The sequence below is a fragment of the Pangasianodon hypophthalmus genome, chromosome 23 (genome assembly GCF_027358585.1).
Source record: "Pangasianodon hypophthalmus isolate fPanHyp1 chromosome 23, fPanHyp1.pri, whole genome shotgun sequence".
Taxonomy (NCBI): Eukaryota; Metazoa; Chordata; class Actinopteri; order Siluriformes; family Pangasiidae; genus Pangasianodon; species Pangasianodon hypophthalmus.
This window is the reverse complement of record NC_069732.1, coordinates 9,466,685-9,483,658: the sequence shown is the minus strand read 5'-3', so window position 1 is coordinate 9,483,658 and position 16,974 is coordinate 9,466,685. Positions and strand designations below refer to the sequence as shown.

The window sequence follows — 16,974 nt, the reverse complement described above, 5'->3', positions numbered from 1 at the left end:
CGAATTCAATTCAGTTAAATTTTATTTATGGACAACAATGGACAACTTTTCAGCAGTGGGCATTATCACAAAGCCACTTTACAGATATATGGATATAGATATAGATTTAGATTTATCCATAATGAGCAAACCAGAGGCAACGGTGGCAAGGAAACACTCCCTGAGACAACATGAGGTAGAAACATTGAGAGGAACTAGAATCATAAGAGAAAACATCCTCTTCTGGGTGACACCAGATTGTAAATATAAATATAAATCATTTCTCTTCCACAGTTGTATACTATAGTATGTTGGAAAGATCTTCAGTATAAGCATCAGGGTCATTGCTGATCTCAGTAGAGTTTTAGCTTGAAGTCTATAATATTCAGGTGAAGCTATCCACTGAATAACGAATGAATCATTAGGCTGTTCAAGTGAGAAGTTGAATTCTACTTGTTTGAAAAAGTCATGTGACTAACTGTGAAAGTGTGACATTGTTGCACCAGTCAACCCCACACACTGTTTTTAATCACCTTCCTTTATTGTATAACATTACTGTACAGAAATTAATAAACGTAAGCTCTGAGTAACCTCAGGTGGAAATCTTTTTTTTTTTTTTTTGAGAATAATTTATTAGAAAACTGTTTACTTCAGGTTTGATTTCCTGTTATGAGATTTTTCTTTAATTGTTCGCATACTAATTAGAAGTCTGATGAGTTCTAATTAACTTCTCACTCTCCCATGTGTACGAGTATAGACTGAAAGCGTAACACACTTCAAACACAGCGCTTATTTTTCTCTGTTTTTCATCTGATCGTGTTTGTGAATCCTGTCTGATGTTCTCTAGGTTGCCCTAGACACAGTTTTTTGTTGAATGCACTGTTTTATCTGGAGCCTTCCAGGGTTTTTATAGATACCAGTAATAACCAGTGATAGTCTCTGAAGACCCAATGCTGTCTTTTGTGATGTTGGGCATAAAGAAGCTTTGTACACATGCCCTCTGTGGAATCGATTTTTTCCACCTCATATTCTGTTGCCAAATAATTATGTTTAATATGACAGTGGGATGATGCTCTCTCTCTCGCCGAAGGCTAGCTCTGTGCTAAAGTTCGTAGCTGACGCACATCGTCTTAAGACTAAGGGACGGGTTCTCTGAGTGTGTGTTCACCTCAGGCCCTGACAGCTCTTCAAACGCTAGAATGTGGAGAGAGGAGGGGGGGGGGAGCCTAGAATTCCACCGAGCAATTAATTCAGGAAATGCCGCGTGGGATCACGGGTATGTTCCTGGGGCGCCTTATCACTGCTCTGTCTTTCTAAATAACAGAGCTTATTGCTTTAACGAGAGCATTTTGCTCGTTACCTTTTTTTCCTCACTGCGGTCAGTTCAGAAGTGAACCAAGACACCTCGTGCACTGCACTAAGCCGAAAAATGAGCAGCGGATAAGGCTGTGTGGTGTCTGGCTTTCATTCTTGGCTTATAGTATGGGAACAGAATATTATCTCTATGGGGGTATAAACCTATTAATGATAATGGTTAATAAACACAGCAACATCGACAGAGGCTAGGCTGTGTTATTATTTGTATGACACAAATCAGCACAAACAAATAATATGTTTTATTTAAATAATTTTTATATTGCACGCAAAGTTTACATCGCTAAACTGTAGCTGCTATATTTAGCAGAAAATTGTTATCTGACGTATTAATTTAATATTATTTTATCATTTTCATCATGGTGTGTTTCAGGAACTGGAGCGAGTTACATCCCTGCAAACCACACTGCAACTAGCTGCCGTTATCTGCACCAATGCTCGAAGGTCTGGTCCCCTTCTTACATCGCCAAATTCGTATCAGAAAAGAAAGCCATTCAGAATTGTGACTAAACTAGCAGCTACTAAATTTAGACACAAATTGTAGGATTACAGACATGTTTTTCTGTTTATAGGCAGCTTGCTTTTGCTAAAGAAGGCTTCACCGAAGCAAGTCTTGGACTCCTGGCCAACCAGAGACGCAGGCAGCTGCTGACAGGATTGCTAAAGTCTTTAAGGACCATAAAGACACTGGTAATGACTGCGTTAATTACTGAACATAGTCAACTTTATGTCTCATTATCCATCACAAATGAGCTCTATTATTCTCTTACACAGCAAAGGACAGATGTCAGACTGAGTGAGATGCTGGAGGTAAGCATGGCACAGACTTTTCTCACATTGTCATTGACAAAAATAGTTCTCTCTTATCTCCATTTAGATAATTTTAGATAATTTTTAATAAAAGCCATAATTGGACAGGTTTTCTGTAAATGGGCTTAACCAGTCCATTATCACATCCATTCTGTGCTGTCGAGCATTACTTCAGCTCTGATAGGACTGCTAACCAGACATACATTGAAGTTCCCCATGTTTATGCTGTGCACCCCAGGTTGAAAGATCTTGCACAGGGTTGATATTTAGTTGTGCTGCTGAAAGTGGATGTGTTTGTTTTTGGCAGGAGGAGGACTATCCAGGTGCAATCCAGTTGTGCTTGGAATGTCAGAAGGCTGCCAGCACTTTCAAGCACTACAGCTGCATAAGGTATGTTGAGCATTGTTTTACTTGAGGACTGTATCTGTGGTGCCCAGAGAGGCTCTTTGGATTTAAATGAACCACTCCATGAACTGAAATGGCAAACTATTGCTGGTGCTTGTTCACTTTTTCATATTTTTTACACACTGGTCTTTTGTTCCACTCGATTCAAGAAGTCAGGTTTTTGTTTTTGTTAAATAATAGAAGTTCAGCTTTTTTTTTTTTTACCTCATGAACCTGACTTGCAGCCACTGACTTTGTCTGAGAGTCAAGCAGTCTCTAAGTCCGTCAGTCTCTGACTCAGCCAATGAGTCAGCCAGCCACTGAGTCAGCCACTGAGTCAGCCACTGAGTCAGCCACTGAGTCAGCCACTGAGTCAGCCACTGAGTCAGCCACTGAGTCAGCCACTGAGTCAGCCACTCACTCACTGACTGACAAACTGACTGACTGACTGACTGACTCACTCACTCACTCACTCACTCACTCACTCACTCACTCACTGACTGACTGACTAAGTGAAAAACTGACTGACTCACTCACTCACTCACTCACTCACTGACTGACTGAAAAACTGACTGACTCACTCACTCACTCACTGACTGACTGACTGAAAAACTGACTGACTCACTCACTCACTCACTGACTGACTGACTGAAAAACTGACTGACTCACTCACTCACTCACTGACTGACTGACTGAAAAACTGACTGACTCACTGTCAGTCAGTCGTTGACTCAGTCATAGTCAATCACTTGTTCAGTGATTTATTTATAGAAGACTTTAATAATATATGTGAATATAAAGTGAGGCATTATACCATATGTAGATACCATTATAGTGGCAGTTTAATCAGCCAGCAAGACTGCTCTCCTTACTTTCTCTTTTATTCAGATATACTCAGTCAGACTCAGACAGAGTATGGCTGATGTAAATCATAGCAACTCAATTTTAAAAGACTTCTAAAGCATCCGTCATTCCATGATTATTTTAAGTGTTTAAAAACCTGTTGTGGATGTAAACGCTGATTAAAATGGAAGTGCATAGTTTTTCTGAGACCTGTATTACACAGACTCCTCTAAAGAGAAACCCTTTTTTTGTGAATCGGGTTTTTGTCTCACTGATCACACAAACTCTTCTTTTCTGTCCCATCATTATTCCTGTTTCCTGCACTTTTCAAAAGATAGTTACACCTGTGTGAAAGCCACTTTTCCTTCGTTGTTGGCTTTAATGTTGCTGCGTCCACCTTGTTTTTCCCTGCTCTAAATCCATTCACCGTGACTGGACCTTGCTACCTGTTGCAAGGGGTATTGGGTAGGCGACTGCGATTTGAGTCTGCTTCAATATGGGGTTGAAGAACCAAAAGCTATGTCTGTGTTTATGCAGTGAAAGTTCTTTGTATTGAGAGTCAGGTTATGCAGGTACAGTTTTCTGGGTGCATCTTTCAGACTTTTAAAATAACCTGTGTGTAGTTCACGCCTCTGAGGTTGCAGAGTTTTTAGACTGAAAATGTGCGCAGTCCCTGTACTCTCATCTCCTCACTACGCATGTGTATCTCAACTCTGAATACAACACTAATAGAGGGTGCTCCTGATTAGGCGTGGGCAACGTGAAGGAAATATAACATGCTGATATTGAAGACATTTCAACGATACACAATATGTATTATGATATATATGAGATACAACCATCAAAACAGTGGAATTGCATTTAAGAATTTTTAAAAACCTGTGGAGAACTGAGTTTATTGATACTTTTATTTAGTGTCTTACAAAAATTATAACGCTGAACATAAGGGAACATATTTTAACGATTCAGTACAAATTTAACACCTAATCAGTGCTTCTGGCAATATCAATGATGCGCATCTCAGAAAAGTGTATTGGGATTAAATTTATCACATTATCGACATTACTGCCTAGTCCTTCTACCTAAGGGGGAAAAAAGTGTCCTTCAAAGCACTTAGTCCAGTAAGCGTGCATAACCTGTAGAAGATAATGAAAAGTCATAAACGAAAGTATTTTTCAAAGTTATACAGCACATTAAAATATTTTACTGCATGTACTTGTTTGGCTGTAACTGGAGATCTCAGAAGTTGTTGCCAGCGTTGTGTATCAACTAGAAGAGAGTATTTTATTTTTTTTCCAGGCCATTAAATGAACTATAAAGCCATATCAGTGAGGACAGTGGGCTCTGCTACTGCTAAGTGATTAATAAGCCACTGCCTATACTAATGGGTGGTCATTATTTTATTAGGACATTCCTCTATGAGAGCAGTCTGCTGCAAGGCCATCAACCTCACATACACATGTACACACACAGATACACACAGTAGTCATGGTCAGACTCTCTTGATTTTTCAGTTCTTTTTCTCCATTGTCTTCTTGATGCTGCTTTCCTACTTCATTTTTCTCAGTCCCTCACCACCGCCAGACATTTTGACTGGCACACTGCTGTGATATAAGGATCTCGGCACAGTGGAAACCTGAGCAGATTTTGCCTCTCCGTGAAAGGCAAGTTTGGATGAGGACAGACTGCACGCTTGTCTTTAAGACTGTAGGATTTAAACCAACAGGGTTAATGCTGGTATTTGGGGAATAAAAAGCTTTGAAAGATGAGGTTTTTTTTTTCTCTCTGACTCTCATGGCTGCTATAAGATAGAAATAACAAGGTCTTCGGAAGGAACGTTTGTGCAGATGGGCTGCTGTGACAAACAAATATGCAGCTGAAAGGGAAATGGGAGACAATACAGAGTTGATTAATGCTCTTTCACAATTACAACCCTTTCTCATTTACTGTCCATCAAGTGACACGTTATGGGTTCTCATACAGTATGCTCATTCCACACATGCTGATGGTTTGCCGTTGCTCATTACTGCAGTCGGTCTTTATTCAGTTGTTCAGTCATGCACAGAATAAACGTAGGATATACACGTGACCATGATCACGGTCGTTTTAACCTGTTTGTGAACAGCCAAAAGCTAAAATGTTCAGAAACATTGCAGAGAGCTGAGTGTGTTGTGGAGCGACGTTTAGTATGAGTTGTGTTTCTCTGCTGTTTTCCTTGTGCCTGCTGTCTGTCCTTGAAATATCTAATCAATAACTAATAAATATTCAACACTTACCTAAAAGTAAACAGTTATTGATAATGATAATGATACTGCACCAGACGTTACGCGAAATTATGATGTATTTGCGTATTAAAAAGTAGATATGGTAACATAGCGATACTTTAAGGCAGAAAATATTATTGCAACCTATTTGTGCTGCATCCTTCTCAGATTAATCTAATGCCAAGTCAATCTACATTCAAGGCTGCGTCCCAAATCGCATAGTACAGCATTAGTGTACTGAAAGGTTGTCCCCTGGTTCTTAAGTCTTTATTTGTCTAAAATTACATTTCACAAATATAAGATAACACAGAAAGTATTATATTTTCAGAAATTTGAATATAAATAGTCTTAAATGTTAGGTACAGCTCCAGCAGTTTTAAACCTAACCTCTATATGTTGCGTCTGTAATGTATGGCTGGTTACCATGGACAAAATTTTTTAGGTTTCCTGGTATTTATACAATGAAGCCCATTTTATAACAGAAACGGTAATCATGCTCCCATGTTAATTAGCATTACCTTTTATATCATTTTAGACCATGTGTGTCACGTCAGGATTGCTCTGCACTCTTACTGCTACAGGCCTTTCTGCCTTTCAGTGCAACCTGTAGCAGCTCAGGAACACCATGTTTTAGAGAATCTTCATCTGCCCTGATTTAATATTAATGTGAACTTTGAAATTATGATATGCATGTGACAGTGAGCTAGGATGTTCGGACTTGTTTGTGGACAGCTAAAAGCTGAACTGCTCAGAAACATTGCAGAGAGCTGAATATGTTTATGGAGTGACATGTAGTTCGAGTTCAAGGCTCGGTGCAGTGGGACTCCCATTTCACTGCCGGTTTTCTTTTGCCTGCTGCTGCTTTTTCTCATTAATAAAACCCAAATCAGCATTCTAAGCATCTCCCTTCCAGTCCTGCTTTGTAATACAGAGCCGATCCTCTGGGGAGCTGAGGTCTATTAAAGTATACCCACAACTCCATGGCTTCAGCCTACATCAGGTTTAAATAATGTTAATGTTGTTGCATTGTGACTGTATGTAGTCGTGTGCTCTTTTGAGGATATAAGTGACTTATCGCAACTGTGCTGTTCTCTAAATGGCTGCTTGCTACTTCCATGGTCTGTCTACTAATTTTTATATATAATTTTTAAAATATGCATATTTTCTCAAATAATCGTTAACCATAAAACCAGTTAGTAATTACCTTTATTTACGCTTGATATCACTAGCCTTAAAATCAGAACATATTTTTCAACCATACTGGTTAATCTAATTGATTATTTTTTTTCCAGAGTTGAGTCATCTGCTCCTAATGTTACTGGTCATGATCAGATTTATAACCATAACTTTATCACTCTATTGTACATTATGGTAGGTAGTACCTGGTGTTCATGTACATGGTAATTGCAAGTTATAGTTTGCAAATTAGATTTTGAATATGTAGTGTCATATATAAAATCTACCAACAGTGCACAACTGTACCTGGTGCCACAGTACTCTAAATATGAGTAATAAATATACAGGTATGTGGCAACCAGTGTTTCTTACTTATCATTTCTTACTAAGTTGGAACATAATAAATAAATACATTAAGTATATGAAGTACATGCATATCTGAGTGAAAGGAGTAGGTAAGAACAATAACAAATGCATAACACTATATAACAATTCAGCATTACCCTAAAAGTAAATTGATATTAATAATGATAAGGATAATGTACCAGACGTTACTGTCTGGGAGCGAAATGATATTGCAAGCTATTTTTGTGCCCTTCTCTACTGCACTGTCTGATGCTCATGAGTGCCAAGTCAATCGACATTCCACTCTGTGGCCCACTAAGTAGTATGCTCACATACTAATGACAGCATTAGTGTCCTTATCCGTGTTGTTTAAAAGTCTTTATTTGTCTAAAATTGCATTCTAATAATTAAGTATTCAAAATGTCTTAAATTTGAATATAATAGTTTTTTTATTTTCTGAACGAATGCTTCAGCGGTTTGTAAACCTATTCACTCTATGCTGCTTCTGTAGTACATCCTGGGTTACCATGGACAATAATTTAATGTGCTTAATAAACCTTAAAATAAAAAGAAACCTTATTTTATACCACATGTGGTAATCATGCTGCACGAGCATCACAGCGATGTCACTTCTGTACGTTCACGTGTTAATCATAGTGGCCTTTTAAGGGATCTGAGGGATGCACGTTACGCTGTGACTGCTCTGTGCTCTTACTATTACTGGCTTGCAGCTCAGGAACATCATGTTTTAGTGTCTTTTCACTTAATATTGATGATTTTTTTTTTATTTTTAGCCAAATACATATGCACTGCAGCTATAAAGTCCCTATTAATGAGCTGTTGCAGAAGAGGCTGGTGTGGCAGCCATGTGTGTTGTCTTGGGAATAAACAAACGTGCTATCTTCACAAAATTGGCACACCAGCGTAGCATGACTCTGACTGTACATGGGGAGCCTTCAACATCTGTTCCTCTCACTTCAGAGCACTGCCAGTAAAACAGAGTGGCTGTGAAACGACTGCTGGAATACCCATGGTGGTGTTCTGCTTATAAAAATAAGAAACAGCTTTCAGAACAGCAAAGCTCCCCTCTAAATTTAGCAAGAGCTTCAGGGTAATATTTAGCCTCGCTGCCATTTTCAAATATGCTTTAGATTTGATATTGGATTTGAACCATCCATTGTATTTGTGCCATGCCTTCCATCCTGCATTGAAGAGAGTGGAATAATGCCTGCTCCTCATGTTGGTATCAGACTGAAGGCACCCTCTTCGGCGCTCGTTCCATTTGAAGGGGTCTGTGCTCCCAGATAAACCCCTTTTGAATACCAAAGGTTTTAGCCTTCTTGTAATTGCTTCCTTTTCACCTTTTAAGCGAGTAGTTTTAAATTTCAGGCCCCATCTTTGGCAGTAATGAACACCTGGGTTATCTGTGCACTTCTGCGCAGCAAAGAGGAGTTAATAATTGAGAGACTTAATCTGGAAGAAGGGCCGACACAGCAGGTTTTCTAGGCCTGAGCAGTAAAACTCTGAAGATAGTCTTTACTAATCTACTTCGTTTCACTGACCCACAACTCTCCATCAGCGCCTCGACATATCCGTGCATCTGCTGTAAGAGTGATTTAGTGGGAAAAGGAGATTCGGCTTGTTGAGAACGAGATTCGAAGCTCCTGCCTCCTCTTTCTCAGATACCTTAAATGCTGTGCCTGAAACAGGAGGCTCTTTTAACTGAACTGAAATGCTATTTTGCAGTTTAAATACAAAAATACCTCCTACTATCCAATAGCTTGGCAACTAGTCAGTAGTTTTAGTGCTACAAAAAGTGGATATGAATGGTTGAATAATATGAAAAGCTTCTGTAATTCTTTATTTTTTGCATGCTGTGAATAAATTTGGTGTGTTTTGTACATATTTCTGACAACGTGGTGCTCAGGGAAAATGGCAGCTCAGTCACGGAAAGAAGAAATCACACTTAGCTAGCAAGTATTTAGACATCTTTAGGCCATAGCATCTTCAGGCTATCTGTTAAACTGGCTCCTTAACCAAACATGATCTTTGCCAGAAGATGATCTTGCCGAGGCAAGACTAAAAAGTAAATAAAAACCTTGCCATGTCATTTTGGTGAAATATATGTATGGTTTCTTAAAAGTTGAGGTATGTGTTATGTGCTTTAAGCTGAAACCCCTGTTTTGGCCAAAACACAATTTTTTTGTCTTTTTTGTGACAGTGACATATGGCTGATTTTCCCGAGTGCCACACATTTATGAAAATAAATTCATAGAGATTTGAAGTGTCCAGTTTTTCAATGCTGCACACACTTGTGTCCTGCTTGGAGTCTTTTAATCTTGGCCAGGTTTTCTCTTGTGGTTGTGATTGCTAAACCCAATTTGAAATGTCTTCTCTCTGCAGTGAGTTGAACTCGAAGCTGCAAGACACTCTGGAACAAATCGAGGTATGTAGCAAAAAAAAAAAAAAAGATAATTTAAAAACATCGTGCCTTTCAGATACCGATTCAGGCTCAGCTGTGAAAGTTCCCATCCAATTTTTTATTCACCCTGTGAGGTCTGAGCCTACATATAAGCATGCATATAAGCATGAGCGGTGCTCAGGGCATGTGTGTGTGAGGGCACGTGTGTCCCTGAAGCTCAGAAGCAGATGTACAATGTTCTCCTGAATAAAATGTTTGCTCTGTGGACTCTGTGGCTCAAGAATAGGAGAGCTAACACACACACACACACACACACACACACACACACAGAGTTAACTCTGCTGTTTTTGGTGTGTGAGTTTTAAAGAGAACAGGAAAGAATGAATAAATGAATTAAATGATTAAAGGAGCAAATAAGCCAAGTAATTCATTAACCAGTGTTTATTTCATCCATTAGCAAAAATCACTCCACAAGGAAAATGTATTAATGCTATAATTAATGTGCATATTTTGGTAAAAATGTGTGAAATTAGTAATAATTGAGGCTCAGTGCTTTCTAATATTTACAATAGAAATACTTACATTAGAAATATTTACATTACAAGTGTAGTTGATAATCATTTTTAATACCATGCTGAAATCTAATTTATGCTAATTTATGTGGGCTTGTTTTTAGTCCTGGATGGAGGAAACTTTAATTATTGCAGGTGTATTTAATTAAAATTAAAACAAAAATTAATTAATACATGTGGGAGGTGGGGAAATTCAATCTTATACAGATGCTACTTGGTGATTTTTTTCCCCCTTCTCCCTAAAGAACCTTCCAGCCCATAACCTGCTGTTTTTCAACAATCTCAGCGGTGGTCTGATTTTAGTCATTTTAGTCCTGTTTGGATAGACATTTCCGTGATTTTGCAGGCTGACATTACTTGATGTTTGTAGTCATTTTTGCCTGCAGATGAAAAGTGAGTGGAAACAATTGTATGGATTGCATTTGCTATGGGTCACGTCACTTTATCTATGTGTCATCTTCGCTGGGAGGCAAAACAAGCTTCATTAGGAGGGGAAACAGTCCTGTAAGCTGATTAAACTGACCTTTGTAATGACAGCTATGTCATTATGCACCCTCATATTCACATATCATGATTAGGTTCATTCAGTCATCTTCAGTAACCGCTTTATCGTGGTCAGGGTCACGTTGGATCCAGAGCCTGTCCATGGTGCACTGGGTGCAAGGCGTGAGAATACACCCCGGGTGGGACTCACACTCATGGGATGCACACACATTTGCACACTTACCCACACAGGGCTTATGATTAAAGATGTGATTTTCTTGCTAATATATTTCAGCCAGATGTAAAATTCTCCCACTGTACATTTGTGATAGGATGAGTCATCATATCATCTAGGGATCCTGTTCTTATCCCAACTTCTTGTATTCTATATGTGCCAGTAGTTTTCGTCTTTTATCAGGGCTTTTATAGGCCTCTGGGAGATCAGATTTCAACATTAAACAGTCATTTGGGCCAGAGATATGAAAGATATGAAGATGTAAAACCTGATTTTTTTTTTCCTCCTCCTTTCCGGAGACTGCAGTTATTAAGAAAGAAGGCTTCCTACAGTAATACAGCGCAGTTCCCTCTGCTCCTTAAACCTTTCTTTCTCTCTCCTTGTCTGTGCAGGAGCAGCTGGATGTAGCGCTGTCGAAAACCTGCAAGCACTTTGACGTCGCTCACTACACCAGAGTTCAGCATGCGTACTCGCTATTGGGCAAGACACAGGTGAGTGAGTCATGAGAGCTTGTCTAGGGTTAGGGTTATACCTCCCACACTCACACACTGCATCACACAGGGAAAGATGAGACCTTCTAGGAGGAACGCTATTATTTAGCAGGAAAGTACCTGCCTTTCCCCCAGCTCAGAGCATACAAAGCTGTGATTGAAGTCAGAATCCGTGAAAGCTTTTTTTTTTATCACTGCTTTCTCTGGTGCATCATGAAGTTATGCGTATGTAGCAGTATTCCCTGCTCTAGCTTTCCTGCCATTGATCCTCAGGATTAAAGCGCCACACATTGCAGAAATTGATCTATGACTTACCTCTTCATGTAAGAGAAAGAAAAATGGTGGGGGGGTTTTAGAGAGTGACTCCTCAGTGCGTACTGCTGCGTTCACAGACGTCACACAGCTATTGGTTATAGGGGCTATATTGTGAAAATCTCCTGTTTTTCAGATTTATTAGGCAGGGTTTGCAGCAAAATGTGAAAAATAACAGTGAGAGTTTTTGATTAGCCCATTGTTTTTTTCCATACACTTTAGAACGTTAGTGTATGATTTGTGAGCACTTTAATGAGAATGTTAGCGAGCATGGCTAAAATCCCTCTAGTTGTTCTCCCAAAAAAAAACAACTCCCTTATAGTGTGCACATCGAATTTCTCTCAGGCCAGTATTCCTGCAAAGCATAAGTGTACCTTTAATGTAGTTAAAGGTACACTTAGCAATTTTGTTGATAGTTAGCTACAGTTAGCTGTTTTGACAAGTTGAAACAAATTTAGCCCATTCCTTAAAGTGTCTAAAGTTACTGTCTACTTTGTACAAAAAAAGACAGAAGCAAAAATAAATGTAGATAGATGGACTTTATTAAAAAAAAAAAAGGATGCTACAGCATCAAGAGTCAAATACTAAATAGATGGAGTTAGACATTCTACACATATTACCAAATCACACACAGAACATGACAAGGTGCAGGAGACAAACACACAGACATTTGCAACAACCAAGTGGTGACATTGGTTTATAGGAAAATGAGATACTGTTATAGAGGTTCAGAATTTCAGGCTTTGAAAATGATTGATTGAAGTGTCATTTTTAGCCAGAAATAGAGCTCCAAAGTGTGCTAAAATGCCCACCTTGCATGACCACATTCTTATGCACTGTAGATTGCAGAGGCTCAGGGCCGGGGTTGTTTGAAAGCTACTGAAGAACTCATACATCTCGTTCATTGCAGTCTAAAGCTATTGGGCTGTCAGGCACTTAGCATGTGCAGAAGATTCCCATTTTGGTAACAGCAGCAGGCTCTCCACAATGGAACACAGTCATGTGATCAGTGCACCCTTTCTATCGTTTAACTCTATGGATGGTATGTATACTGTATGAATGAATTCTGCCTTGTTATTCATTCATTCTTCGAGGCTGGAGGCAAGTCCCTTTGGGAGGATGTGTTGTAGAGCCTGATGTCAGCTGGCAGAAAAGACAGCAGTGAAATGAGCCAAGAAATGAAGGTGCTCCTGGAAAGCCCCTTATTCTTTTAAGATATATGGCTACTTTTACTATTCCCTTCATGCTGTCAAGGTTAGAATGTCTGAATGCTAGTGCAAGATGGAGAGTGTTCTGATTTAATGGGCATTTGTCTTGATAGGTTTGATGCTGATGGTCCACGTCATTTGATTTTTTTTTAATGCAAGATGGAAAGCTTTCTGATTGAACAGAAATTTGTGAGACCAGAATTTCTACTCAGATGCCTTTATTAAAGCTGTCGAAATGTGTGGAGAGTGTCACCAAATATTGTAACAAATATTGGGACCCTCTCTGTATTTTGTCTCTGTGAATACTATGTATATGAATGAATTCTGTCCTGTTATTCATTCTGTGAGGCTGGAGGCAAGTCCCATTGGAAGGAGGCATTGCAGAGAAGGCAGCTGGCAGAAAAGACCCCCAACAACGCTTCCTAGAGCACTGCAGTGAAATGAGCCAAGAGCTAAATGTGCTCCTGGAAAGCATACCATGGAGATGATGAGCACAACTGTTCATGATTGCCAGTTTTGCTGCCACTCTCTTCTTTGTGACTGTTTCCAGTGGGTCAGTCGCATTTCTTGAAATCCACTACCAGTTCCTCCATGTGTTACTGATGTTAAGCTGCACCACAAGACAAGTCCACCACCAACCCCCGGTACTCTGATTCATTTCCATTGTGAATGCACTCCTCAATGAGGGAGTCATCAGAGAATCACTGCAGGTGGCATGAGCTGCTATTGTACTGGAAGTGTAGAGAGTGAAGAGGAAAGGCGATAGAACAGTTCCCTGGGGTGCATCAGTGTTGGTCAATACCTTCTCAAAAAGACATGTTTAGCGCAAGAAAGACATAATATTTTGAGATCATACACCATTCCCAACAAGAGATGTACCCTGTCTGTGATTAGCCCAAATATCTCATGGTCACATGGTCCCTCATGTAGTATGAACATGTTTGAGAGAAAGAGCTGGTCCATGATTATCTTCCTTTGTGCAACAGTTCCTGGGAGAAAACAAATATATTCAAATATGTGTAAATTGCATGAATTCATGGCATGAAACCTGGATAAGAACAATCCCATGTATTGCACATCAACATGGAGAAATCTTATCTGTCACAACTAATGTGTTCTTTTTAAATACATGGCCGCTTTTTCTGTTCCTGCCATGCTAGTTAGGTTAGAACGTCTGAATGCTAGTGCAAGATGGAGAGCTTTCGGTTTTGATGGGAATCTGCTGATAGGTTGGATTCTGATGGTCCATATCATGAGTTTTTCTTTTTTTTTCCAATTTGCAAATTGGAGAGCTTTCTGATTTCTGAAAGCTGTTTAAATGGAGAACATCACCAAATATTAGTTTTCCAACATTGCCTACCCCACCTTTTAATTGTGTGATGTGTGTAGGTTTGTGTATGTTGAAGCTTCATCTGTTTCTCCCTCAGTTATTGTAGGACAGGTAGCGTTCACCTACCGCTCCCACATTCATTCACACATCCTGGCTGTTCAAAGATACTTAAATATTATTGTAGGTTTTTGAAGTTATTATATAATTTCATATCAACACTGATTCAATTTTATTAACCTCAGCCACTGGGGTTGCATGCAACAGTACGCTCTCAGAGCCCGTCCCAAGCCCGGATAAAATTGAGGAGGTTTGCGTCAGGAAGGGCATCCAGCGTAAAAACTGTGCCAAATCAAAAATACGCGGACCAACGATCTGCGGAGGTGACCCCTAACGGGAGCAGCCGAAAGAGGAACAAGAGGAACTGATTCAATTTTATTCACATTGGTACTCTGTATTTATAAACACTGCTTTAGTAAAATCTAAAATCACTTAAATCTTGACTGCTCAAGTTCTAAAATTGAAAAAAAAAGAAGAAGAAGCTGTAAAAAGAGCTGATAAAAACAGTTAAACCTGATTTCAGCCTTAAGCAGCTTTATTATTAGATTTTCTTTATTTATTATAAAGGGATCACACTTTTTGATGATACCAGAAATAACATCTTAATTCTCAGTAACCTTGGAGACAAGCAGCTCTAACTCGGCTTCACTGGAAAAATCACCGGAAAATTTCCCTTCCTGGATTTTTTTTTCCATCAGATCTTGGATGACTCAAGCTGATTGCTTTCTCTTTTTATTGGCTCACTGTCACAACACCTGCATACATTAGGCCATGTTTTGTGTTGTATGCATATGGCATGGATGCATATCATTTCCCTTTTTATGTTTCTTGAATCAGATGCAGATTCTTTTGCTTTCTTGGCTCTCAAATCCGTGCTCGTTTCCACATTGAAGAATAAGGGTCAGTGAGTGTATGGTTGAAAGTTATAGAGAGAAAGATGATGAGGGAGAATTTTCTGCTTTGTTGTATTTGGAGGTAAAAATCTTCAGAATAAAATATAGAAGTATTTTATTATACAGTCTTAGGCTTTTAAGCTTTTCTGTCGATTGTTAATCTTTTTTTCCTTTCTAACGTAGATACATTTTACATCACATCTGGATAATACACTGCATAATACAGGACATTCACAAAGCAGGGGTTAAAATAAAAGTACTTATGAGCATACATGTCACATCATTCATTCATCTTCAGTTAGCACTTTGACCTGGTCAGGGTCGTGGTGGATCCAGAGCCTGTCCCCAGAACACGTGAGGCGGGAATACACCCTGGATGAAACACAAGTTCATCACAGGGCACCATAGACACACATTCACACACACAGATAGTATTAGAGAAGTCAGTATATACTCACCAGCATGATTTGGACATGCACAGAAACTCCACATTACCTGAGCTAGGTAACCTGAGCTCAGGAATTGATCTGGGGCTCCGGTGAGGCAGCAGCACAAATACACTCAGTGGTTCAAACCTGTATTTACCAACAGCTGAAAAGCTCACTGCAGAGAAGGCTGGAATTGTTTTATATAGGCATCCACTTGCACTGAGTGAAAAAAGATAACACTTTATTAATCCCAGGTGGGAAATTCCAGTATTACAGCAGCAGAGAAGAGAGAAGAGACAATGAAAGATATAAGACACAGACAATAAAGCAGCAGAAAGATGTTAGATGCTATTTGCACAAGTTTAAACAGCAACATGGTGCAGCACTTTTTACACTTAGTCGTGTCCTATAAACATGGGTCGCAGGTGACATGTTTTATTCAGGTTCAAAGGCTGCTTGTTCTGCAGACAGTTATTATTCTTATTTTTCTGCAGTCAATCAACTCAGCCATCCATCCATCCATCCATCTGCCCTTCTTTCTATCCACCCATCCACCCACCCTTCCTTCCTTCCCTTTTTCCAGATTTGCAGTTCTATGATCATATGTTCAAAGACCCAAAAAGGCACAATAACAGTACAAAATAAGCTCTAGCATATGTTAACAATGTATAAATATTACATTATGTATATTCCTATATACACACAATGATAGCACAAACAGCTAATGTCTGTTCTTTTTTATTTGTCTGTTATTATTCTTTTTTTTTTTATTATTCCTATATAATGTTTTTATGCACTAATTACATCCAGTTAATTAAAATCTGCTCACCTTCACTAAACAAGTCTAATGACACAAGGGCTATAATCAGTCAAGTAACTCCCTGGTTAATGGTGGACACATTTAATGTAAATAACAAACCTGTCAACAAGGGCAGCTATTTGTACTTGCAAATAGACACACCGTTTTTATTAAATACTGTGTGAAGGTGTGACTTGTAGAAGCACTTCTTTTTTCTAGCTATAGAATGCACATAGATACACACCCTCCTGGGGCATGGCTTGTGACAGAAGGTCGCAGCTAAGTATCCTTGTAAGTCTCTTTCTCTGTATCCCTATCTCCCTCCTTAGACTGCGATGGATCAGCTTCACATGCACTTCACCCAGGCCATTCACAACACCGTGTTCCAGGTGGTGCTGGGATATGTGGAGCTGTGTGCTGGCAACGCTGACACCAAATTCCAGAAGATGCAGTATAAGGATCTGTGCACGGTAAGACCCTCCTTGCACCTCGCAGCCTCCTTCCTCCTCCACCCACGCTTCTGAAACGGGGGTCAGATTAGCTGCTTCACTCCACAGAGGTTCAGTTAA

General features: G+C 39.4%; 1 protein-coding gene across 4 annotated transcripts in view; it reads left to right on the top strand.

Moving 5' to 3' along the window:
- The window catches only part of vps50 (VPS50 EARP/GARPII complex subunit), a 142,257-nt gene that overhangs the window by 29,359 nt on the left and 95,924 nt on the right, over positions 1-16,974 (top strand). For all 4 annotated transcript variants that reach the window (XM_053228415.1, XM_026929712.3, XM_053228416.1 and 1 more), the window contains exons 6-12: positions 1,727-1,797; positions 1,926-2,043; positions 2,128-2,163; positions 2,471-2,553; positions 9,579-9,621; positions 11,280-11,378; positions 16,735-16,875. In XM_053228415.1, coding sequence (XP_053084390.1) covers positions 1,727-1,797; positions 1,926-2,043; positions 2,128-2,163; positions 2,471-2,553; positions 9,579-9,621; positions 11,280-11,378; positions 16,735-16,875 — 591 coding nt within the window. The remainder of the gene's footprint in view (positions 1-1,726; positions 1,798-1,925; positions 2,044-2,127; positions 2,164-2,470; positions 2,554-9,578; positions 9,622-11,279; positions 11,379-16,734; positions 16,876-16,974) is intronic.